Consider the following 26400-nt stretch of genomic DNA (forward strand, 5'->3'; position numbering starts at 1 on the left):
AGCTAGAAACTATGAGTGAGACCTTCCCAGGCATGGGAATTATGTAGATTAGATTTGTTCATGGTGAACCAACATGCTATTCTTCCCCAAAAACTGATGGAGAAAAAAAATATCTTTCAAAAAGAAAGGTAATTCCTGAGGGAGGGGCAGGAGGAGGGAGAGACAATCCTTTGGTTTAAAGCAAAAAGTTATGATTGAAGCTGTACTCCCTAAAGCATGGATCGTCTGACAACAGATCCACAGTAAACCCTGCAGCAGCATCCTGCTAGCCACCCTACTTCCTATACAATGTGTCACTAATGATTTGGAAGAATTTAATCGAATGACAGGTTTTCATTGTGTCAACATCAAATGTAATCCTATCTGGACTTCCATAATCTTTACTAGTCCTGTCTAATTTATCCATATTTAGGAGAAAGAAACCTTGTTATCTTTAATGGCCCTAATTCTAGGGAAGCAGAAGTTTTTCATTTTTAGAGAATGGAGAGCACATAATGAGGTATTTTGCTTATATTTTAACCTCCTCGCACCAACCCTTTTTGGGATCTTTTTTGCTGTCATGCTGAAGCATGCTTTTGGAACTGCAACAGAAGGTGTCTATCTCCAGACTAGATCAAACGGAAAGCTCTATAATCTCTCTAGATTGAGAGCAAGGACCAAAGTCCAACTGAAATGCATGTGGGACTTCCTCTTTGCTGATGATGCAGTTGTTGTTGCCCACTCTGCTGAAGATCTCCAACAACTCATGAATCGTTTTAGCAAGGCCTGCCAAGATTTTGGACTAACAATCAGCCTGAAGAAAACACAAGTCATGGGCCAGGGCATGGACTCACCTCCCTCTATTACGATCTCCACGCAAGAATTGGAGGTTGTTCAATCTCTGACACCCTCTCTCTAGATGTCGAGCTGGATAAACACATTGGGAAAGCAGCTACCATGTTCTCTCGGCTCACAAAGAGAGTATGGCTCAATAAGAAGCTGATGGCATATACCAAGATCCAGGTGTATAGAGCCTGTGTCCTGAGCACACTCCTGTACTGCAGCGAGTCCTGGTCCCTTTGTGCACGGTAGGAGAGGAAGCTGAACACCTTCCATATGCATTGCCTTGGACAGATTTTTACTATCACCTGGCAGGACAAAATTCCAAATAGAGTAGTCCTAGGATAAGCTGGAATTTTTAGCATATATACATTACTGAAACAGCAACATCTATGTTGGCTTGGGCACATTGTGCGAATGGCTGATGGTCAGATTCCAAAGGATCTCCTATATGAATTAGTGCAGGGAAATCACCCCAGAGGGAGACCACAGCTGTGATCCAAGGACATCTGCAAGTGGGATCTGAAGGTCTTAGGAATGGACCTCAACATCTGAGCGTTCAGCCTGGAGGCAGGCATTGCATCACAGCCTCTCCCATTTTGAAGAGACCCTTGTCCAGCAGGCCGAAGCAAAGACGCAGTCACGAAAGCAGCAAAATCAGGGAGCCGGACAGGGGACAGATTGGATTTGTCTTCAGTGTGGAAGGGATTGTCACTCTCGAATCGGCCTCCTCAGCCACACTAGATGCTGTTCCAAGTCCTCCATACAGAGCACGATACCATAGTCTTTCGAGACTGAAGGATGCCTAACTAACTAACCTTGTGTGTTTACATAAAGTGGAAGTTAAGGTACAAGAAAGGTACATCAGTCTGTGCATAGTTTTAAGTGAGAGAGGGTAATCTGAGAGTTAAATTTCTTTACATTTGGGTACATAACTTCAACCATACTTTTTTCCAGGTGCTGTCTCTAAAATGAATTATAGTACAAGGTGGGGAGCTAGCCAATCATTAATTATATTATTTTTCCTTCATTTCTTGGAATGTTACGTAAAAGGGAAGTAGTGAGTACTTTGATGAGTAAGGGCAATCTGTGGGGGAACTACTAGCAAACTTCCTGTGTGAAGTTAACACCTGGTCTTAGCATCAATTCAGTCCTGAGTGACCAATGGAGAGAGTTCAGAAACCAGTCTAGAACCAATTGCGTAACATACAAGTCATTGAATAAACAACGAAATGATCATGCTTTTCTCTGCTTTATTTTGGTTCACAGAGTTATTTGTTAATGCCATTTTATCTAAACTTGTTTTTTGATTAATGCCAACTTGTGTGTAGCTTGTGACATAACAAGTTAATTTCAAGCCTGATATTGGCTTGCATCCTGAGTTATCTGAACAGGGACAGTATGAGTGGTTGTGCTGTTCCATAAACTACAGTTTATTGCTCTCTTGCAGTACCTTTTTGCAAGAGAAGAAATGCAAGGTTCATTGCAAAAGCCTGCCCATTGTTCCAAATCCTCCTTCAGTCTAAAAACTGGTGATACAGTACATAGATTGCAAGGGTGACAGAAGACAAAACAGGTCATGACTACACGCTACAGGCAGGTTGGGGGAGAAATTTGCAAAACAGTTCATGCAATATGGTCTACTACAACCTCGTACACTAATGGAATTTCCGCTGAAGATCTGAACATTTTCTTTTTTCATCAAATTCTTTGTGCAGTGAATTAAAAACAAAAAGGCTTTCCACTAGCATAAGAAGCTTCTCAGCATTGAAGAAGCAACACTGAATGCAATCTGTTGATTTGAATATTGTCAGTCAGTCACAATATGCACTAACTCTTTAATTTATTGTTTGGTACTCCAGTTCCGTAATGAGCTAAGATCTGTCAACACACCAGCTCTTTTTTCATTAGTCACTGTCTTTTGTTCCTCTGAAATTGACTGATTTTTGTGTCTCAGAGAGCAGAAGAATATAATATTGCCAGGTAGATTGCAGAGTTGTTTGTGCCAGCATTGTAGAGGATCAGAGTTGTAATAGTTTACATATTCCATTTTAAAAAATGTTATGAAATGTCTGTTGTGAGGAGGAAGTGTTGCTAAAGGGAAAGAAAACAGCAAAACAGAAGGGGCTGGAAACAATATATCAGTGTAATGTATTCTACAGCCAATGGGACAAAAGGTAGTTCATCAGTCAACATATTCTGGCAGTGTTGTAAACAATCATCCAAACAGATTATAAATAGCAGCAAAACCTTGGGGTTTGAATTACAGCCTCCTGGTATTGCAGTCTTTTATGGTATTGGCTTTCATCTAGAACAGCTGGAAAATAATTATTGCCTTTTTAAAAAACAGAAAATCAAATAAATTTGAAAAGCATTGATTTTTCATATACTAAGTCTTAGCTTTACTAACTTTCAGTTCTGCAGTACTACACAAAGTTATCTCCACTTCACACAGTCAAGAATTTTTGCTTGATATTAAGGAAATGACTAGTTGCCAGGAGGAAAAAATAATAATCACAAGCAAAGGGATAGGAAGTCTCCTTGGTATTAATAATTTTATTTCAGTTTCAGTGTAAACAGCTTGAATGTGGGTCTTGTGGGATAAAGCTCTCATCCATCAAGGAAGACTTCCTCATTTCCTCTCTATATAATACTGTTGATTTCAGTATTACTTTCCTTCCTTCCTTCCTTCCTTCCTTCCTTCCTTCCTTCCTCCTCAATCTTTTTGTACCCTACAGAAGACCAGGAGAATGAGAAGTGAGATCCTTGCTTTCAGATAGGTACCTGTTGTGTAGCTCTGTATTGACCAGAATGATGCAGTTCCCTATTTGCAATGTCATTCTGACTAGTTGGGTGGCCAGGTTTTGTAACCTAGAGCAGTGGCCCCCAACCATGGGCCTCTGGAGTTCTTGGACTCCAGCTCCTAGAAATCCTGGCCAGCACAGGTGGTGGTGAAGGCTTCTGGGAGTTGTAGTCCAAGAACGTCTGGAGGCCCAAGGTTGGGGACCACTGACCTAGAGGTATTTATAGCTGAACTTCAATCAGTTGAAGTTGAGACTTAGCCAAGTTTCATGTACTGATATGTAAAACAGAATGCAGTCTCATCATCACTCTCACTTAACTCAGTGACAAAAGCTCCAGTGAGGGCTGCCAGCCTTCTTTTCTCGGTTGAAGAGGGCTACAGTCCACAAGAGCTTGGGAGAAGTAACTCCTGTTAGCCTTCATGGTTCCACAAAACTCTTGGTTGGTTTTGCACAGCATATTTCTTCACACAATTGTGTTCCCACACACTCTTGGATGATTCTGTAGATCTAGAGCAGGTAGAAGGCAGATCTGGATATACAGGAAAGATCTCTATGTGGACGGCAAGCATTCTCCACTCCCAATGTTTTCACCTCCCCAAAATCCACATTATATGAAGATATTTTGGAGTGACCTGAAGAAAATTTTGTGTGTGTGGAAAGGATGTATGTGCCTTCCAGTTCTGATATGCAAAATAAAATGGTAATTTCATTTCCATTTTGATGAAATGGAACTGGTTCGACATTATTTGATTCTATTTGTATTGCTGTTACTTAATTTTTATTAATTTTATGTGCATTTTTCCTTAGCTAGTCTTTGACACTGAGTGTAGGCTGGTAGATCTCAGGCTTCTAGTGAAAAAGCAGCTAAGGTCCCAGAATCCTGAAAATGGCTGCCCTGGATATCAACTGGAGATTCGGGGCGGGGGGGGGGGGAGAGACTTTGTTAATACCTGCATGAGTTGTCCTAATTATTATATATTTTCCATTTTGGATAAATTGGTACTTTTGGTAATGATGCAGTCTTTTAACCCTTTATTTTGGTGATGCATATGGATGCAAACTTGCTATAGACACCTGGATTGTTTAACATTCTTGCTTCTTTCCTTTGAGCCCTCGTTGTGTTTCTTCAGTGTGTTAAACTCCATACTTTGCTTCCATGCATTAATGATGTAGATGGGCTAAAAAAAAAATAAACCCAGAGAGCAGGAGCCTAAGTTAGATTAATTTTCCACTTTTTTTTTTGTTTCAGGACATTTGCTTTCTATGGAACAGTTGTCACTAAGCAACAAAGGAACCTGCCACCGTTATGTGTGCCTGGGTATCATGATGTGCGTGTTTATGATTCTGTGTTTGTTCCTTCTTCCAGTGGCCTCTCTTTGCTGATTCTCAAACAGCATGGTATTAGATCCCTACAGTTTCAGTCCCTGAAGCATATCAGTGCTGGCAACGTCTACATCACAGACAACAGTAACTTGTGCTACTACCACACCATCAACTGGACCAGCCTCTTCAGCACTCCCAACCAAAAGACTGTGATCCACAGAAATAAGAAGGCAGAAAACTGTAGTAAGTAGGAATGATTATACTCACTTGGTGCATCGACCAAGAGAGCCTCAGCAGGTGATGGTGCCGTGTTTAGTAGCGTATGAACATTTGCCTACTTGTGCTGAAATAAACAAGGCACATTTTGTTTTTATAATGGAATGAAAACAATTTTTGTACAAATCATTTTAATATTTTTAGATTTTTTTGAAAAAAGGGAAATTGATGTCTACTGCTATGGAAAAGACAAATTTAGGCATAATAATCACTTACATATTCATACACATGAATGTTGGCTGTAATTATACGAGCACACAGTACTATCATATAAACTGTGCCAAACGTTTAAAATGACAATTTTGGCACATTCATCGAGGTGAGAGGTGGGAAGAGCTTAGTGGGGGAATTCAGCAGGCTGAAGAGATGACACTTCTTCCAGGGGGAGGGGGGAGGAGCAAGAAATGTCTTGAGAGTTCCTGCAAGATTTTTCCGGGTTGGGGGTGGGGAGGGAATCTTGTATGAAGAAATCTCGCTGTGTGGAGAAAAGAAGTATTTTTCTTTTGATTTCTCTCTAAGAGTGAGAGGCTGTGAGATTCATATCCCTGTGTACACTGTAGATTAGAGAAGAGTTTCAGACAGATACAGGTAACGTCAGTTCAGTCATTAGCAAATTATGTGTGATTACCACAGGTATATGTTGGCTAGACAGCTCAGTGGCTTAGGTTTCTGGCTGTGGGGCCAGGAGTTGGGAGTTTGATTCCCCACTATGCCTCCCCAGAGAAAAGCCAGCCTGTATGGCCTTGGGAAGCTGTACAGTCCCATGGTGCTCTCAGAAAATCCTGGGAAGGGTCACCATAAATCAGAATAGACTTGACAACACTTCTTCTTCTTCTTCTTCTTCTTCTTCTTCTTCTTCTTCTTCTTCTTCTTCTTCTTCTTCTTCTTCTTCTTCTTCTTCTTCTTCTTCTTCTCACCAGAGCACTCTAGTGTTGCCCCCCTCTGTATAGTTTTATTTCTGTTACACATACTATCCATAATACCTCTACATGTGAAGTAGAATCCTGAAAAGTGTTCCAAGGAGCCCCAGGGCACAGAGGTCATAGTGCAGTACTGAAGTCATGCCTTTGCTCACAACCTGAGTTCGATCCAGTTTGGGTAGCCAGCTCAAAGATGACTCAGCTTTCCATCCTTCTGAAGTCAGTAAAATAAGTACCCAACTCACTGGGATAGCAAGTTGTTCCTTGCAGAATTATGTTGTAAACTGCTCAGAGAGTGCTCTAGCATTATGGGGCAGTATCTAAGTCAAAACAACAAGCAGCTTATGTTGAGAAATCCCCCACAGGTAGCAGAGACTGTCCCCTTCAGATTTGTTTTTCTCCAATTATCAAAGAGCAACAAGAATGGTAAAAATAGACAAGGCTCCCCTCTACCTGTGGCAAACATACAGAATTGCCTAGTAATGGAGTGGGGCCGTGGATAAGAACTCTTTCCTGCAGTGTTTATTATGGGCTAAGCAGTAAGCCTAGCAGTTTAATGGGCCTGATGATCCTCCTGTTGTTTCATTGTTGCCCTATGACCTCTTGACACATCCATTTTTTCTGTAGTCTCTGAACTTTCTCTGGTCCTCTTTTTCTTATTAGCTAAGGTAGTTTTGCCTTAAATGATAAACTGAGTTACTTGGGATCAGACAGAAGGAATACCCTGGGGTATTTCAAATATGAATTCCAGGGTCAGTGAACATCTTTTGGTACTTATTGCAGTTCCTCTATGGGTTTCTGAATAGTGCCTTGTTGGATGACATTTATTGAGCATTTTAAAGCCTTTCACTAAATATGGTGTTAACAGTTGTTTCTTATGAAAGAACCAAAAATGCTCCATTAGGATGGTTCTTTCAGATGTCATTGACTAGAAGCCTGTATTAAGAGCATCAAAGGGAAAATGTGGCATGATGAAGATTCATTTTTATGTTATTGTCAGTGATTTCAAAGAAGCATCTGCCGTTGAAGAGCTCGGGGGGGGAGGGGGCATGGAAATGCAAAAGAAGGATTGACACAGCCATTCCTCTGATGCAATTATGCTGATAATTGAATTGCATTTGCCTACAAAACTCTTCCAAACTATTAAGTTCTAACTGAAGCAACAAACATTTTAATTCTTAATATTAAAATCATCCAGGACTGGCATCATGGATGGACTGTGGAAGTATAGCTAGGCCTTAATTAAGTGAGCCTCATACTTCAGAACAGGCAGATTTTCAAGATGAAAAGCTCAGCCAATACATTTTATAATGGACTAAGTCCATTGCAGACAGAGTCACAGAGAAGATGTAACGAAGGAGGGAGGGTTGCTCTCCAAACTCATGCATAAATTTCTGTAATAACTGCTTTTGTAAAATGTTAAGTTGCTTCCAGGTTACAGTAACCCTATGAATTAACCTCCATTAGATCCAGGTAATAACTGCCCTACTCAGCTCTTGCAAACCTAAGGCTGTGGTTTCCTTTATTGAGTCAGTCCCTCTTATGTTTACCTTTCTTTTTTCTTACTTTCTTTTACTTTTTCTTGCATTTTAAAATATTTTAATACCAATATGAAGGATACCAGTAAAACAATGAAACAGACACATAAAGTCTGTTACTGTTAATCATAACTGCATAGTGGGCTTGCCTACACTGAGATCCATTGGTGGAGTGTATTGCTATCCACTTTTGTCTTCTCGTGGTATGTCCAAAGTACATTAACCTCATTTTAGTCATTTTAGCTTCCAGTGAGAGTTAAGGCTTGATTTGCTCTGGAACCAATTAATTTGTCTTTGTTATAAGTTTTTGAGAATCACTTTGCTTGCAAGGAAAAGTAATGCAGCAGTCCTATAGGATTGCAAACTTTGGAACTGTCTTTGTTTTCGATTCCAATCTATGGAATAGTCTATAGACCACTGGTATATATTCCATATTTATTGGCCTACTCTTCTTAGAATTTTGACAGACATAATCTCTGTTGTTTAACATACATCAATCGGTATTCCATCTATTCCTGGTGGTTTATTTCTTCTAACTGCTTTAAGAGCATTTTTTCATTTTACTTTCTAAAACTGCAAGTTCATCGTAATAAGATCTCTCTTTTAAGTAATCTATCATTCTTGTATCTCTTCATATCATTCTTCAATATATCATTTTCTTTGTTTTATTCTGATCAGATAAGGCATTTCTCTATTATATTTCAGCATCCCTAATTTTGGTTTGAATTTCCCTTTGATTTCTTGCATCTCACAGAAAATATATCCCATTTTTCCTTTTGTTGTTGTTGTGTGGCCAGCAAAGACTGCTCTAGCCAGACTAGTGGGCTTCCCACCTCAGCAAGCAGAGTTTTGGCCTTCCTGACATGTAGCTCTCCTATAGATTGAGACAGTGACAATGTGATAGTGGGAGATACTCTTGAGGAAACAGACACAGCCATGGCTGTGTTGTTATTCAAGGAGGAGGACCTTTGGGTGGATGCCATAGAGTGGGAGGTGGTTCATTGGCATGATCCAGACACTAGCAATTGAATGGACTTTCTGGTGCCACCTGAGGAGGCTGCCCACATGCACCAAAGAGAAGGCATGCCAACAGAAAGCCCACTGGCTTGAGAACCAGTGCCAGAATCGCCCCTGTCACCAAAGAAATCTGGAGTGCTTGCCACACTTGGAGCCGCCCTGTAAGCCCACCAAACCCTCAAGAGGGGCCATTCCCAGATCTGTACATCCAGTCTCTCCACCCTGCATACCAGATGGAGCTAGCTGGGTACATCTGTGGTTTGGCTGAGCCACGGTGGAGACTTACAGGGCCTGTGGGGCAGACCATATAGCCTCACCAGAGAAGGAGCTCATACCACTCTCCTGCAAGGGCAAGTGACCACTTCCATCTTTCACTGATGTTGCAACATCCCTTGCCCGGCCCACCTGAGGGGAATGCTGGAGTTGGTTGAGAAGAAGGGTCTCCATTGTCCACCATGTTTACGTTCCTAAGTGCACCCCTGCCCTACAGATTGTAGCAAAAAGCTGAGAAGCAATGGTGTTAACTGTATGATAGAAAACACAGAGGGTACTCTGTAGTTAGAAGAGGCCCTGATTGTTTCAACTGTTGGCCCAAAGCCTAAAGGCAGTTTTTCAGCACGAAAGTCTTTTGAAAGCTTTGTGCCGGCTGAGGTAGAAAACTCTTGCCTAATTTGCTGGATTTCACCAACAGTCTTTTCTGGAACTCTCTCTTGTCTGTAAATGGTCTACATGTGGCTCATTTGAGTTTAATGATGTTATCCCGGCAGAGTAAGCAATGGATCAGAAAATGGTTGCACCTTTTCTCCACAGTGACTGAGAATAACAGCTTCATGTGAATAGGGAAGCACTGAATGGCACCTATGTGCTTTTAGGGCCTCAACAGCTCAGTTTTGGACTGCCGCAGCTTCTTCATAAACACCTTCAGTCAATTAAGTTTATAAATCTTTGAGGCCTAATTGACTGCGTTCTGGCTTGTTTAATTAACTGAGTAATATTGTTGTGGAAATTTCCTCTAATAAAACAGACTGACAAGCCCATGTTTTTAATGAAACATTACTCACAAAGCTTATGTCTTATATTTGTAGAGGGTCTGCGAGGAGTTTTTGTCTTTGTCTCTTAAAGTAGAGGAAGGGAGCATTCATTGACTTGGCCCACTTTCCAGAAGGCCCTTCAGCCTAATAAAAAACCATTTCATGATTTTTCCATATAGCGTGACCTATGTTTTAAATGTCATTTTACAATTTCATGGCAATAAGGCTCCAAACAAGTACCTGGCATCATTATATCCAGCAGCAATCATTTTGGTTGGGATGATGATGATGATGATTGTCACTGATTCAGCACAGCCTTTGTGATTTTCCTCTGCCTTACCTCCCTTAAAAGTTGTTTGGCTCAGCTGGCAGAGAGTGTGAGAGGCCTAAGGTGACCTCATGAACCTTATATCTGAGTGCGAATCTGAATGTAATTATCTCTGGTATTTATAATATTCTGCATTCACTTGGTCACAGTTTACTCAATTAAGACACAGCCCTGGTTGCTCATGAACTGAGTAGTGCACACTTCACTCCCAAAAGGACAGATAAGCTGTGACACTGAAGCTAACTTTTGTTAGTACTGTGTAGAAGGTGACAATGGTAAATCCCTGCTGAATTTTTCCTTACTATAAAAACCCTATGATGAGATAGTCCAAAATGAAACAAAGATAATGCTGGAATATGAGACTCCCAGGTTGGAAAGCACTCAATCAGCTACTGGGAAGAGTGAAGGACAAGTATAAATAGCTCTGTCAAATAATCCAGCTAGATTATTAAAGCCAAAAGAATGTCTAGCGGCTGACATGCATAGAGGTGAAAGGAAAGTCTGAAGCTCTAAAACACATACAATTGTAACATAGAGCATGAGAAATATGAACCATGGTAAACTAGAAACCATGAAGCAAGAAATGGAACATATAACCATTGCAGTGCTAGGTGTCAGTAAATTAAACTGGACTGGGACAGGATATTTTCAGTTTAGATAAATAGAAAATGTTGACAAACTGAGAAGAAATAGAGCGGCTCTACTAGTGAGACATGATATAACACAAATAGTTAATGCAAGATCCTACTAAATTATATAGATCAGACTCCATGGAAAACCTATCAACATAACCCACACCATCATCTTAGTACTGCAGACCCTATGGATCACTACGTCCAGCCCCTGTCAAGGAGACATAGTGGGGAACTGAACTGCCAACGAGATTCGTAAACCACTGAGCTATCTAGCAGCTTTTTTCATTCAAGTCAGTGCTCCGACTACTAATACTGAAGTAGATGAAACTGAATGCTCTTATGCAAACATTCAAGAGGAAATTGATCACACACCAAAACAAGATATGCTTAGAATCAAATGTGACTGGAATGCAAAAGTAGAGGACAAAACAGAACCACATGCAATTGGAAAATTTGGCCTAGTAGACAGAAATGAATCAGGAGAACGAATTATAGAGTTTTGCAAAACCAACAATCTGTTTATTGCAAATACATGCCTCGAACACCAAACAGATGGCTGTACGCATGGGCATCACCAGATGGTCAATATAGAAATCAAATAGATTATGTAATTGGAAGCAGGAGATTGAGAAGCTGTGTTCTCTCTGCTAAAATAAGACCAGGAGCAGATTGTGATACTGAATGGGAGAGAGAGAATGGTTTCCTATAGGCAAAGGTGTATACAAGGGTGAATTTTATCTCTTATCTGTTCAGTCTGTATGCAGAACATATCATATGAAAAGCCAAACTAGATTCAGATGTCAAAGGAGTGAACATTGGTAGAAGAAATATCAGGAATTTAAGATGTGCAGATGATACCATCTTAATGGCAGAAAGCAGCAATGACTTGAAATGACTTTTAGTGAAAGTGAAAGAAGAAAGTGCCAAAGCAGACCTCCAGTTGAACATTAAGACCAAAATCATGACTACAGAAGAAATACAAAACTTTAATGCTGGCAATGAAGAAACTGAAATACTGAAAGGTTTTGTATACCTTGGTTCAATCATCAATCCAAATAGATACTGCACCCAAGAAATCAGAAGACTGAGACTAAAAAGGCAGCAATTAAGGAAACAGAAAAATATGAAGTGTAAGGATGTGGCAGTGGAGACCAAGACCAAGATTATCTGCAATCTTGTATTTACAGTCACCATGTATGGGTGTGAAAGCTAAACACTAAAGAAAGCTGGCAGAAAAAAACAATGATTTGTTTGAAACATGATGCTGGAGGAGAGCTTTGTGGATATCCTTGACTTCTAGAAAGACGAACAAGTGGATCCTAGAGCAATACAAGCCTGAACTGTATCTGAAGCCAAAAATGTTGAAGCTGAGGCTGTTCTAGTTTGGGCACACCATGAGAAGGCAGGATTCTATGGAAAGGACAGTGATGCTGGGAAAGATGGAAGTCAGCAAGAAAAGAGGAAGACCAAATACAAGATGGATGGACTCTCTAAAGGAAGCCAGAGGCTTGAGTTTGCAATTGCTGAGCAGTGCTATTGAGGACAGGACATTTTGGAGGTCACTCATTCATAAGTCAGGGGCAAATAGATGGCATGTAACAATAACAACAAACTATAATTTCGGGATACTCAGTGTGGTGTAGTGGGTAGAGAAATGGACTAGGAGACCTGGATTGATTCCCCAGCGGTACCATGGAAACTCACTGTGAATGGAAGTCCTTAAACACCTCAGTTACCTTGAAAGCCCTATTAGGGTCTCTATAAATGAGTTCTGACTGGATGACACACAACAAGAACAAACTGTAGGTCACTGAGTTACAGTTCCCCCTTCCCTTCAGTGATAAGACAACCAAAATGCAAATAGCTTTTGCTCATATTTTGAAGTGAGCACATGGAAACAGGCCTTTGATTTAAGGCTGAAACTAATATTTTCTGAGTGCTGTTTTGTTTTGGTGTTTTTTCCCCCTGCTACAGGAAGATGCATTTTGATCACCATGGCAGAAACTAATAGTTAGCAAGCTAGAAGTCCTGGTTTATCACAGTAATTAATTAGAAATAGAGATGGGCATGAATCGCTGGTTTGGCAGTTCATGCTGGTTCGTCCTTTGCTTAGCACTTCCCAACCCCACCTCCTCTGATGGACACCCACTCAGTGCCCTGACCTTTCTGCCCTGACTCCTCCAGCGCTGCCTCTGAGTGGGGGTTGCTTGTTGGAGGTGGTGTAATAGGGACCACCAAACACCTGTTCGTCTGAAGATGGTTGGTGCCCGTCTCTAATAAGGAACATGGGTGAAAGACCATCAAGATTATATATAAGGAAGCAGATTCACCAAATAGATCTGGGTAGTACTCCAATGAAAGTTTGATGAATGTGTTCTCCCTCCTTCTTTGACCTCTTTGTTCCTAAGATGGTTCTGTCATCTTTTCTACATCTAAACTATTCCACATCACTGCAGAGCCTTTTATATTCAAGTACAAATATTGTCCTGTTGAGGGAAATGCCAGAAAGATTATCGTGACAATCTTATTCCAAGAGAGTTTGTCCATATGACAACACTAGCCTGGATACCTTTTCACGTATTCTGTGTTCTTGTCCTTTCTATGTGTTTTTATTAAACCTCTATTTGATCTATTGGAAAAACCACTGTCTGAAGACCTTGTCCCTACCCTATTAGAAGATAAACATCCTCATTTCTCTGTATCAATTCCTAAATTTATTGATGTTCTTCAGTCCTCCTTGATAATTTAAAAATATTATTTTGTTGTTGTTTTTTATTTTTGGGTTTGCTTTTTGCTACTCAAGAGTTTTTCATGAGTTTCTAAGGGAGGAAAGGAAAGGATGAAGTGAGCATTAAAAACTGAGTGCATATTCTATTTCAGTTCCTCAGTCGTATTCATCAGTTTTTCCATCTTTAACTTGGTACTGTGCATTGGTGGCACAACAACAGCAGCAACATATTTATTCAGTGAAGTTGAAAGGAATGTTGACTTCAAAGTATGGCACTAATTGGAGAGACAGTACTAGCTTGCATTTTCCATCAGGCTGAAGATTGTGCTTGCTAACACCGTGTTGTTTTAATTTAATTTTTTTAACCCAATCTTTCTCTGTAAAAAGAATTCAAAGCAACTTATATCATTAAAAGACAATATTTAAAGCTAAAAACAGTAAGTATACAAATATTGAAAAGGATCAAACAAATGCCACACTAAACAAAAGCACAATCATCCAATTAAAACCCACTGAGGGAACCAGTTATTAAGGGAAACCTTACCTGCAGATAAAGGTCTTCACACACTGGTGGAAAGAAAGCAAAGATGGGGCTAGCCTGGCCTCCTGTGGGAGGGAGTTCCAATGTCTGGGAGCAGCAATAGAGAAGGCCCTCTCCTGTGTCCCCACCAAAGATACCTGTGAGGGTGGTGGGGCCAAAAAGAAAGGCCTCTCCTGATGATCTTAACACCCAGGCATGTTCATAAAGGGAGATACAGTCCTTGAGAGAGCATGGACCCAAGAGGTTTAGGGCTTTATAGAACCAGCAGAATAGTTGCTTGTGTTCTCTACATGGATAGGCTTTGCAACATGAGAAGGTATGCTAATCCGTTTCATTAATTTTAGATGTCTTTTATTTTATGACATGATATCTCATGCCACCACATTGCTCTGGTTGATCCATGGTATTTCAGAGGGTGATGATTAATGGGTCCTTCTCTAACTGGGAGGAAGTCACAAGTGGGGTACCCCAAGGCTCAGTCATGGGCCCGGTGCTCTTCAATATTTTTTATTAATGACTTGGATGAGGGAGTGCCAGGAATGCTTGTCAAATTTACAGATTATACCAAATTGGGCAGAATAGATAATACCCTATAAGACAGAAACAAAATTCAAAATGATCTTGATAGGATGGAGCACTGGGCCAAAATCAACAGAATGAAATTCAACGGGGCTAAGTGCAAAGTACTGCACCTCGGAAAAAGAAACCAATTGCACAGTTACAAGATGGTGGATACCTGGCTCAGCAAAACAATGAGCGAGAAGGATCTTGGAATTGTCATAGATCACAAGCTAAATATGAGCCAACAGTGCGATGTGGCTACAAAAAAGGCAAATGCTATTTTAGGCTGCATTAATAGAAGTATAGTTTCCAAATCCCGCGAGGTGCTAGTCCCCCTCTATTTAGCACTGGTTAGACCTCACCTTGAGGATTGTGTCCAGTTCTGGACACCACATTTCAAGAAGGATGCTAACAAATTGGAACAAGTTCAGAGGAGGGCAACAAGGATGATCAGGGGGCTGGAAACCAAGCCTTATGAGGAAAGGCTGAAAGAATTGGACATGTTTAGCCTTGAGAATAGACGGCTGGGGTGTGTGTGTGATATGATAATACTTTTCAAATATTTGAAGGCTGTCATACAGAGGAGGGGCAGGATCTGTTCTTTATCATCCTAGAGTGGACATACAACAATGGGCTCAAGTTAAAGGAAGACAGATTTCAGTTGAATATCAGGAAAAACTTCTTAACTGTTAGAGCAGTATGACAGTGGAATCAGTTACTGTATTTTCCGTGCATAAGACAGCCCCATGTATAAGATGCCCCCCACTTTTCTAACCCAAAATTAAGAAATCTAAGTGGGGCTTAGCAAGTGTAGGGGGGAAGGGATCAAAGCACTCCAGAATCGCTTTGATCCCTGCTTTCTCCTTTCATGCTAAGCCCCGCAGGGCTTAACAAAAGGAGGGGGGAAGGGATCAAAGGAATCCCGCCACTGCACAATCATTTTGATCCCTTTTCCCTTTATATAGCCATGGGATTGCATTGATCCTTTCCCCCTTCCTTTTGCTAAGCCCCATGGGACTTAGTAAGCAGAGATCAAAGCCATCCTGCAGCCCTTTGATCCCTGCTTTCCTTTTGCTAAGGCTTAGTAAGTGGAGAGGAAAGCAGGGATCAAAGCCCTGCAGGATCACTTTGATCCCTGCTTTCCCCTCCACTTGTGTTTGTTCTCTCCTCAACTTACTTCCATGTATAAGATGACCCTCAATTTTAGTCTAAAGATTTTGGACAAAAGTATAGTCTTATGCACGGAAAAATACGGTACTTCAGGAGTTGGTGAGTGCTCCAACGCTGGAGGCATTCAAGAAAAACTTAGATAATCATCTGGCAGATGTGATTTGATTGTATTCCTACCTTGAGCTGGGGGTTGGACTTGTAGGCCCCTTCCAGCTTCATTTTTCTATGATTGTACGATTCACTCACAGAAGTTAAAAACTGAGGTTATGCATGGTGGCGGGGAATATTCTGTTATGGCTCTTATTCCCTCATGGCTGCAATTCTACCTCTTAGTCCTGGTCTTTAGTTATGTTTTTTTTTTCCTCATGTGGAAAACATGCAGAAGTGATTAAGGCTTGAATTTGTGATTTTCCAACACTCCCCCTCCATGTGCAGGGCTACCTTTCAATAGAGTGGTGTCTGATCTGGAAAAAAAAATTTCCAGGGAAATGTTGAGCTGCACATTGTGATGACTAGATATATGACTTGCCTCTCTTAAAGGGGCAAGTCATGTAGAAATACTATGAGGTATTACTAACTTAGTTAGTTAGTTAGGCATCCTTCAGTCTCGAAAGACTATGGTAGCGTGCTCTGTATGGAGGGCTTGGAACAGCGCCTAGTGTGGCTGAGAAGGCCAATTCGAGAGTGACAGTCCCTTCCACACTGAAGACAAATCCATTCTGTCCCCTATCCGGCTCCCTGGTTTTGCTGCTTTTGTGACTTCCTCTTTGCCTCGGCCTGCTGGGCAAGAGTCTCTTCAAATTGGGAGAGGCCGTGATGCACCGCCTGCCTCCAGGCTGAACGCTCAGATGTCAGGTTTTCCCATCTGTTGAGGTCTATTCCTAAGGCCTTCAGATCTCGCTTGCAGATGTCCTTGTATCGCAGTTGTGGTCTCCCTCTGGGGCGCTTATAGCCTTATAATATTATATATTACTTTCCTCTTTAAGAGAAGGGCTGAAATGACAGCTTCATCTCCTTTAAGAGTGGTTGCGGTTTCCTTAGAGATCTAACTGTTTGGAGAAATAGGTGTGTCCAAATTTTGTTGCTGTTGACTGCTGGATTTCTTTATTTATATGGTGACTTTTTTTGGGGGGGGAAATCTTGTCTTGTAAAGGCAGAAAAATGATATTTATGTGTTCTTTCCTTTACAAAGCAGGGCAGTTCCCTGAAGAAAAACTTATTTCAGTTTAAATGAAAAAAGATGTCATTGAAGCAGTACCCTTTTTTAAGGCGATTATATGAACCCTATTTTCTCAAAACAGGAGAACATTGGCATACCCTTTTAACTTTCACTCATGTAAACTTGACAACATACTCCCACTAGCCATCCAACTCACTATATAGCATATAATTAATGGAATGGAAGAACTGAACTACATTTTCTTAATGTCAGCATCTATAAACAGCAGATTTGCAATAAAACCTTATCTACCATTACATTTTTTTTCTTAGCCCAGGCCAGTTCATTGGTATTTGGGTGAAGAAAGTCTCACTGTGTTTAATGGGCTTATTCCTAGCTAAGCAAAGGATTACTACTCCTCTGGGATTTAAAAGATGGAGCTCACCTCTTGTGTTTACCTGGAGTAGAGGTTAAGGTAGAAGTAGGGATCTAAATGATACTCACAAAATTATTCAGTCCTTTCAGATTCAGTTGGCTTGGCAAGATATGTGGTTAAAGAATTTTCAAGTCTCAGAAGATCCCTCTAGAACAAGACAGGGCACTATTTTATCTTGTCATAGTCTTCATGACTTGTGTGAAATCTTTCTACACAATAATTGTGTCCTTTCCAATTGAGGACCAGAGCACATACACAAAGCAAGCACAACAAGACTGACTGATTGATTAAAGTACAAGTACATTTTCGTACTTTTGGAGGAACAGCTTCAATGAAAACATTTTTTAGGATTAAATCAAGGATGTTTGTCTTTGGGGAATTTTAAGAAACCATGCCTTGCACCATTACGTCTTTTCAGTGGAAGTAGATAAGCCACTTGTGGCTTGCATTGATGGTGTTTGAAATAAGCCTCAGACATTGCTTATTTCCAAGCCACTCTGAATTCAGTCTAGTCTAAACTGTCCGTATCCCACCTGCCTTCCCAAACTCCATTCCTCTGTAGTGCCTAGCTGTGTACCAGGAGGTACACATTTTCTGAGAACTAGCACTACTGCCCTAGGCTTGAGAATATAATAACCTTTCCCTCCTGATGCTAGGGCTTTGGAAGGGATCAGGAAGTGGGTTGAAATGACAAGATAGTACTGTTCTCATAATTTCCTGCTAGACACCAGCTGTGCAGCCAGGAAAGGTAGGTGGAAAAGGAAGGATGGAGTGGGCTTGGGGGACTGGGGAGTGCAAAAAAGAAGAGGGGGGTTAAGGGAGGGGGAGGAAAATTCTTCTTCAGCTGGAAGAAGGGGTGGGCTGGTCCTTTCATGGACCTTCTTTCAGGTGAAAATTATCCACTCCTCACAATACCATCATAGGGATTAAAGTTTTGCTTGCATTTTATGGGCGTATGAATCATCCTGGATAGTTTCAGGCCTTGTTTATGTTGGGAAGGATAAAAGCAGACAATGGTAAGCTTTAATGGTACACCAATGACATGACTCAAAAAAAAAAGAGGAAAGGAAAGAAAGAAAGGAGTTCGGACTGCCCCCTGCCCAATGAAATGCCATATGTAAAGTTGTACAGACAATATGCAACCACCTAGTCCACTCCAAAATGTCATGTGTGTTCTTCATTTTGCAGCGGCCGAGGGGATGGTGTGCAGCCCTTTATGCTCAAAAAATGGATGCTGGGGTCCAGGGCCAGACCAGTGCTTGTCCTGTAAGCACTTCATCAGGGGAAGGACCTGTGTCAAGTCCTGTAACCTTTATGATGGGTAAGGTGTTTTTTATTTGCAAACCACTTAACGGGTGCTTCCCTCATTATTTTGAAACTTGATGGCATATTATTAGGATCAGGTTCACATAGGAGCTGATGAATGTACCCATATTCCTCATTTTCTGTTCCCAAAGCAATGTGCTGTTGCAAGGCGCTACCCCACAGCCCTTGTGCTTGCGCATCACATGGTAGCCTGGTATGACATTCGACTTTGAATGAAAAGCTGATGAAAAGTAGGGTGATTTGGAGACATGATTGCTTGATTAAAGGAATAGAAAGGGCTTTCAATGGCAGAGACTGATGTGCCTGGCATGAAGCAAAAGAACTGGTCAATCTTTTGAAAGGAAACTGATGACCAATAATCTTGAGCAATGTGAAACTGCTTGCCAGGTTTGTCTGGCGCGCTGATAAGCAGAGCATAATTGGACATAGTTGGATGCTTCTTTAAATATGAAAGTGTGATCAACAGGAGCAAAATGTACATGACCCAAAAGCCCCAAATCTAGAGTCCTTGGGTTGAAGGTATTTCTCAAGGTCATCTAGTCCAACCCTCTAATCCTTGCAGTATCTGCTGTGTAGGATGCAAGTCCAGCACCTCTGCCCCGTGGCCATCCAGCTGGGTAGCGTGATAAATGAAAGAGAGCTCACTGTCAGAGCCCTTTTCTCTGATATCCATGTCAAACCTCCCTTTGTCTTGTCACTTGACTATTGAGCTAATGATCTCTTTATGGCTATTTAAATAAACAGGTTTTATTTAACAGTCTTCATCTATTTCCTCGCTTCTACCAACCTTAAGTTGACCCTATGTGTGTATCTTTCTCTCTTCACTCAGGCCCTTATAACACCATTCACATAGCCAGTCCTCAGGTATTGAGCCCAGCACTACTCAGCTTGAATAGAATCCGTAAGGTTTTACTAAAATAACAGTGTTAAAAAAGAATGTTTTTTATTCCTTGGTTTTTAAATTCATTCAGCATAGTCCTTTGCTTTGTTACCTCTCTGCCCAGGCTATCTCTCAGAATACTCTCTTTGATTTCTTCCCAAGACCCCCAGACTTCAAAACCACCCTCTCACCAATCTCTTCATGCCAGACTACTTTCTGTCTGATTCAAGACTGCCTCACAAATGCACTTGGCTTCTTTATCTAGTTTTTCCCAGGCAATCAGAAACATTCTTACCAAGATTCCATGCTCCTCACTCACCCTTCACTCACATACTCACCAACCCATATAAACAATACATTTAGAAATAAGTGGACATCTCACTCACTGCATCCAGAAGGGGTCTGTTCAATGGATGAACTTTTACCATTAGACAATTTCTTCTGATGTTAACCAATTCCTTCCCCCAACTCTCTGACTAGCCTCAGGTTTCTGTACCTAAGACTCAGAAAATCACTAAGAACAATATATTTTGAGACGATATGTCTTCTTTTTCACATTCCTTAATTGATGCGGACTTTGTAGTAAAAGATGCTTCAGTGCACTGAGTGAGAAGTGTTGAATGTCAATGAATGTCATTTCTGTGTAATAAGACATTTTAGTATTGGCTGAAAACTTGCTGCTTAACATAGTAAGGTGCAAGTGAAGTAAGCCCATTGTCCCAGCTCCTGCCAACCTAGCAGTTCGAAAGCATGTAAAATGCGAGTAGATGAATAGGTACCACTACAGTGGGAAGGTAACGGTGTTCTGTGTCTAGTCATGCTGGCCATATGACCACAGATACTGTCTATGGACAAATGCTGGCTCTATAGCTCGGAAACGGGGATAAGCACCGCCCCCTAGAGTCGGACACGACTGGACAAATTGTCAAGGGGAACCTTTACCTTTACCTTACAAGCTGTACTGCTGGAAATCAATTTGGACTGATTTGCTCAAATTGCTTTATTTTCTGCAAAATTGCAAAATTTGTATATGTCACAAATGTTGCATAAAGCTGCAAAGACTGCTGCTTTCTTGTTGTGACCTTAAGAATTTGAAGTATTGAATGAGTTGTTTGTGTATTTCTTGACAACCACTCAAGTCTTTCTGTGCTTACTCTTTATGTGTGCTTTTCTTCTCAAGGAAAAAAAGGCATTTGTTTTGAGCAGGTGAATTTCACATAAATAATGTGATTCCGAAGGAAGATGACCACTTTTAGTAGCTTAAACCCATTTAGTCAATTCGGGCACTGCATATCTCAAGTTATGCTGCCTACAATCCCATCCTGCTCATCTCCCACCTTCATACTCATGGGGAGCACAGACGAAGATGGAGTGAGCAATGAATAGCTGCAGGTTGTCATCTCGCTATCTGCTGTCTTTGGCCCCACCATCCACAATAGGCACCAGCTGCTGTTGGCTCCTTGCTTTGCTCTTTGGTCGGTTCTGGGGCTTTCTAATACCTCACAGAGGAGTCTCTGAGAGTTAACCTACCTAAATTGATGAGGGCAATTATAGCTGCTCTGCATGCAGGCATAAATGAAGTCAGTTGTTTTGCTGCAAGGTAGTAGAGTGCTTCTTGATAGCATAGGATCCACACACTTCACTATAAATAGCTCCATATATGCCCCACAGGAATATAAAACAGTAGTGTAGAGCTTCACTCTAAAAATTGCTCTGATTTTATTAGATCTAAAGTACACATGGTATTGTCAGATAGTCATCCAAGCCCTCAGCCATAGCTCAGACACCATGCTGTGGATGCTTGCTATGTACTACTTTTTCCTCTTTGCTCAGGCTGTTAATTGTTGTGACCTTGGCTAATTTTGGCCAGTCTCAGCTGGGACTGACACTTTGTGTTCTGGCTAACTCAGAATCAACTGAGGTCAACTGGGTTCTTCATAATTAAGTTCCCAGGTTGATAAGCTTTTAGGAGTGCTGTATGAATGCCTCATTCAGCAGGTCTTGTTGCCAGTCTCTGTCCAGGTCAACTTGCCCCAGCTTGAGTGAAAATTGTGTTTTAAAGGTGTAGACATAAAATATCAATGTATTGATTAGATATTTATTCAGTTTTATGGATTGGATGTTTTTAAATATATGATAAGCAATTGTTTATTCCTTCCTAATCCACCAATTCATGAAGTTTGCCAGTATTACATTAGAGCTGTTGCTTGGGGGAGGGGATCCCTTTCATGCCTTTGAGTATGAATGTACGTATGTATTTATAGTATTTTTACTCCACCTTTCCCCCCAAAAAAGGACCCAAGGCAGCTTACATTATTAAAATACAGTTTTCAAAGCTAACAACAGTTAGTATATAAATACTGAAAAGGATCAAATGAATACCATACTAAAAGCATAAGCAACACAAATTCAAAGCAGTACAACAATCCATTTGAAAAGCCCATTCAAGCAGTCAATCACATGTGGAAAGACAGCAAATATGGGCCCAGCCTGGCCTCCTGTGGGAGGGAGATTCGAAAGTCTGGGAGCAGCAACAGAGAAGACCCTCTCTCGTGTCCTATCAGACACACTTGTGGAAGGTGGCAAGACAGAGAGAAAGGCCTCTCTGCTTGAACAGGCTCATAAAGGGAGATGTGGCATTTGAGATAGTTTGGACCCAAGCCATTTAGGGTTTTATACTGTAGGTTAGAACCAGCACTTTGAATTCTGCCCAGAGAGATCAGCAGCCAGTGGAGCTACTGTAACGGCGGGGTTGGTGGTAGTGGTGGTTATGTGATCCCTGTGATGAGCCCCAGTTAGCAGTCTGAGAGTTTGAGGTTGACAGGATCTCCTGTGTTGGGAACTTTTCTTCTTTCAAGAATCATTAATAGACCCTTGGAAGATATTTTATTATCATTTTATTATCACATTAGGGAGCATTGGTCTAGTTATATCAGTAATGTGGTGGCAGGGTGGTGCTCCCTTCTTGTCCAGGTGCATTATGAGGACTGACAATGGAACCACCACGGCCGTCACAATGTCGGACCAGTTCTTCAGCAATGGAGGGATATCCGATCTTGTGTTCCCATTCCTGCCCCATTCCAAGCAGACTAATATTAGGGCTTCATTTTCCCTTCATGAAGCTATAACTGGCTGCATGTTAAGCCCTGTGATGTTACTCACAATGTGATCCCTGGTGGGCACATAAGCGGAACACTTACTCCCACCCAGTTCTACGCGTGTCACTCGCGCGAGTCAGGAGGTGAGACTGAGGAGCCTGACGCCGAGGGAGGCCGGGAAGGAAAAAACAAGAAACCGGGCCTTCTCGGCGGTGGCTCCTCGCCTCTGGAACAACTTACCTCTGGAGATTCGCGTGGCTCCCTTGCTGGGTATTTTTAAAAAACAACTGAAAACTTGGATGTTTAGGCAGGCCTTCCCCCCTCCCACTTAATTCCTAATTTTTCTTCCCTTCTTATTTGTTACATTTTTTTTTTGTTTTTCTTGCCATCTTGGAGAATTTTTTTCTAATTATATAAATTATATATTCATTTTATGTTGTAAGCCGCCTAGAGTGGTCACAATGACCAGATAGGTGGAGTATAAATGGAATAAATAAATAAATAAGTTAATAAGTAAATGAGAATAAAAATCTAAGAAAATAGGTGGGAATTGAGTTGCAGGTGTAACTGGCCAAAATGGAAGCATGGACACACACACACACAGAAATATTTTAAGAGAAAAGGAGAGAAGAATATTGAGTAACTTTTAAATCTGTCAGAGTTACACTTTCTGTCAGGTTCAAAATGTTAATCATGGATGAACATTTAATGAATGGATACTTTAAATTAATTGAGTCTGTGGGTCCTCATTATAAGAGACACCCTCCATCACGGAACATATCCTCTACTTCAAATTGATCTTGGAAAATGTGTTTAACTTAAGTAGTCAGTATGCTTCAATTAAGCTTGTGCAGAACTGCTTTTTTGACATGAGGACTGAAAAGGAGAGGCTCAATCCAGAGGATGTATGAAAGAAGCCCAAATTACCCATTAGCATCTAGTAATCATAGTCAATTTCCCTGAAAGATTTTTTACCCTTTCAAAATCTATAGTTGGAAAAAAGAGAGTCTTTTTACAAAATCGTCCTAGGTATAATTGTCCTTCTTGGTACTGATGTTCTTCTTTGCTATGACCTCCCCCTCCCCGGCTATAACATGCTAGCCAAACCCTAATGTTTTCCCTGCTTTGCCAGGCCATGGGGGTTGGGGAGGAGGGAGGGGGGATGGGCAGACCATTCATCCCTGTAATAGTGCTTACGAAGTCTTAAGCTTGCCTTTCTCTTTATATTTCTTTCTGCACAAGGATGTGGAGCACTTGCATTTTGTAATACTGTATATTTTTCACGTTGCACAAGATTGAAGAAGCTCTATAAAGTAACTCTTTGTTGATACCCAAGGTGACTCTACTGATCTGGCACTGGGGTCAAATACACACCCAAGAAAGCCACACAAATAAAATATCCGATAGAAGTTACTGAGCATGAAATCATTCCTAAATAACCCTTCCCCCCCCCAAATGCCCCATCCTTTGTTGAAATCTTCTCTTTTCCGTTATAACGCCACAGTGTTATAAAATCTGTCCCACATAAATATAACATAACCATGATAGCCGGACCAATAATTATAAGTTGAGAGTTATGGGTAATAAAAAATAAAAGAAACCTTGCAACCTTTGCAAATACCTTCTTGAGTAGCCTATGCACAATGACATTTCAGAAGTGTAAGAATGGGACAGAAAATATGGGCTACCCAAAGCACTCCGTTCCCACTTGATACCTGCTTCCTTTGTCATTACATTAACCTCAAGGATGACACTTGCCCTTTCATTTTGTATCAGGAGTGGTGAGCTGTTATCAGTTCTGAAGCCATCCCGTTCATTGTCCCAGGCAAGGCACCTATGCCCATAGGTTTAACCCGGGGTTTGATCAGCCCTAAACCAGACTTGCCAGGAAGTGACATCTTTTTGTAACTTTGCACCATCGTGGGTTTTTCAGTTTCCAGAAGTGAGGGACAAATCCGGCTGCTTTGCTTTTTTTTTCTCATATAATTTTGTGTAAAACAAAAAAATCTTTCTACTGTCTTTATGAAGACTTTTATAGAATGTACGTTCTTGTTTAAAATGAAATTAATAATATCCACAGCCATCTGTCATGGCCAAATTCAATAACTGCCGGTATTCACAGCATGGAGAAGATGGTGTTGTACCTGCTCATCATGTAGCTGTTAATTATCAGAAGCCTGTCAGTAAAAGAGATGGCAGCCCTAATTGTGCAACGTATCTGAATGCTTTGGAATTCAAAGGTGAATTTGTAAAGCCCTCCGCCTAGGTAGACAAATTTATCACTTTTATTTTCTCTCACATTTTTTTCAGTCTTTATGCCACATTTATGGAAACATGTGAAGTTTTCACAGTGCTTGTGGAGAAAGAAAGCAAATTCTCACCAATCCTCAGTTCACCAAACATATAGACACTGCAACTATGTATGCACATATACATGTGCTATCTGCTATAACAGTTAACTGCTCCAGTGATGAATTCCTTATTATTGGGGATACCCTGGGTGCTCAACAGGGCTACTGGAACTTCTCTACTTGACTTGGAACATTGGATTTAAAATAACTTGGAATTGGGGAATTAACTCATTACTTTTAACACTGAAAAATGATAATATTTAACTTAATTAATTCATTAAGCAATTATCATGTTAATTTTGTGCTCTCTGGAGAGGTTTTATGTTACGCCGTAGTCCAACTTTCCACAGGAGAAAGGCCTATAGGTGTATCTCTCTTTTGAAGCAAGATTGATAGCAGCTGATTCAGTCTGATAAGTTTGTTTGAAATTTAGAATACCAATAAGCTTCATTTAGCACAGGAAATGGTCCATGACATTTCTCAAGGCTTCTGGGAATTACAGTTTAAGACTAACAGGATCCTCAGTGTTGGGAACAATTCTTCTTTCAAGAATCCATTGACGAGTTCCGGTTATATTTCTTCAGTATAGCACTATGGGAGGTTTTTGAAGTTTGATCGTATTTGATGGCATGTTGGATAGAGGTTTCTGAAATAAGGAGCCTTTTTAGCAGAACAGCCATGTTCACACACACCCCCAAATGAATCTGTCTAAAGACTGCAGCAACAGTCTGTCTGTTCTTTTCTATAGGGAATACAGGGAGTTCGCCAATGGTTCTATCTGCGTGGAATGTGACCCTCAGTGTGAGAAGATGGATAACAGCAGGATCACATGTACTGGACCAGTGAGTACAACCAAGACACAGTAAAATTACAACATAAGAGATAGATGCTTGTGCATACTTTATCTCTAGCTTTCAAGATACACTTCCAACAATCAGTCCAAATTACTAATTGGTAGGCATAGCATGCTCACTGTATTATTCAAAGTCAATTAGTTAGTTAGTTTTGGTAAATGAGAACAAGTGTTCTAGTGATCATTCTGAACAGCCCACAAAGAAACAAATATAATCAACTTAAGCTTCTTGAATTGCTAGGATGGGGTGTCTCGGAAGAGGATATGCTTGTTGATGCTGGATTTTTTCCCCCACACACAGTGGATTCATCCACTAGAAATAAATTGAGTGTGATACATATTGATTAGGGAGGAGAAGCCAGGGAAAAACTGACTTTTTCCCTCTCACAGCAAGATTTCTCTATGTGTGTATTTTCCCTCGGGAAAAAAAATCATATGGAGAATCTTGCAGGATTCTCGGAAATTGTGGGGTCATTGTTTTCTGGAAGGAATGCCATGTTCCACAGGATTATTACTATTTATTTATTTATTTATTCTATTTATATCTCGCCTATCTGGTCAATTCCTATGCAGAGTGGCAATGTTCCTGCACAGGATTCACCAGAA

General features: G+C 40.8%; 1 protein-coding gene across 4 annotated transcripts in view; it reads left to right on the plus strand.

Annotated features, from left to right (window-relative positions):
* Positions 1-26400, plus strand: part of ERBB4 (erb-b2 receptor tyrosine kinase 4) — a 1032003-nt gene that overhangs the window by 785930 nt on the left and 219673 nt on the right. For all 4 annotated transcript variants that reach the window (XM_078379181.1, XM_072977738.2, XM_078379170.1 and 1 more), the window contains exons 12-14: positions 4990-5189; positions 18475-18607; positions 25690-25783. In XM_078379181.1, the coding sequence (XP_078235307.1) occupies positions 4990-5189; positions 18475-18607; positions 25690-25783 (427 nt within the window). The remainder of the gene's footprint in view (positions 1-4989; positions 5190-18474; positions 18608-25689; positions 25784-26400) is intronic.

This window comes from Pogona vitticeps, chromosome 1 (assembly GCF_051106095.1).
Source record: "Pogona vitticeps strain Pit_001003342236 chromosome 1, PviZW2.1, whole genome shotgun sequence".
NCBI classification, from domain to species: Eukaryota; Metazoa; Chordata; class Lepidosauria; order Squamata; family Agamidae; genus Pogona; species Pogona vitticeps.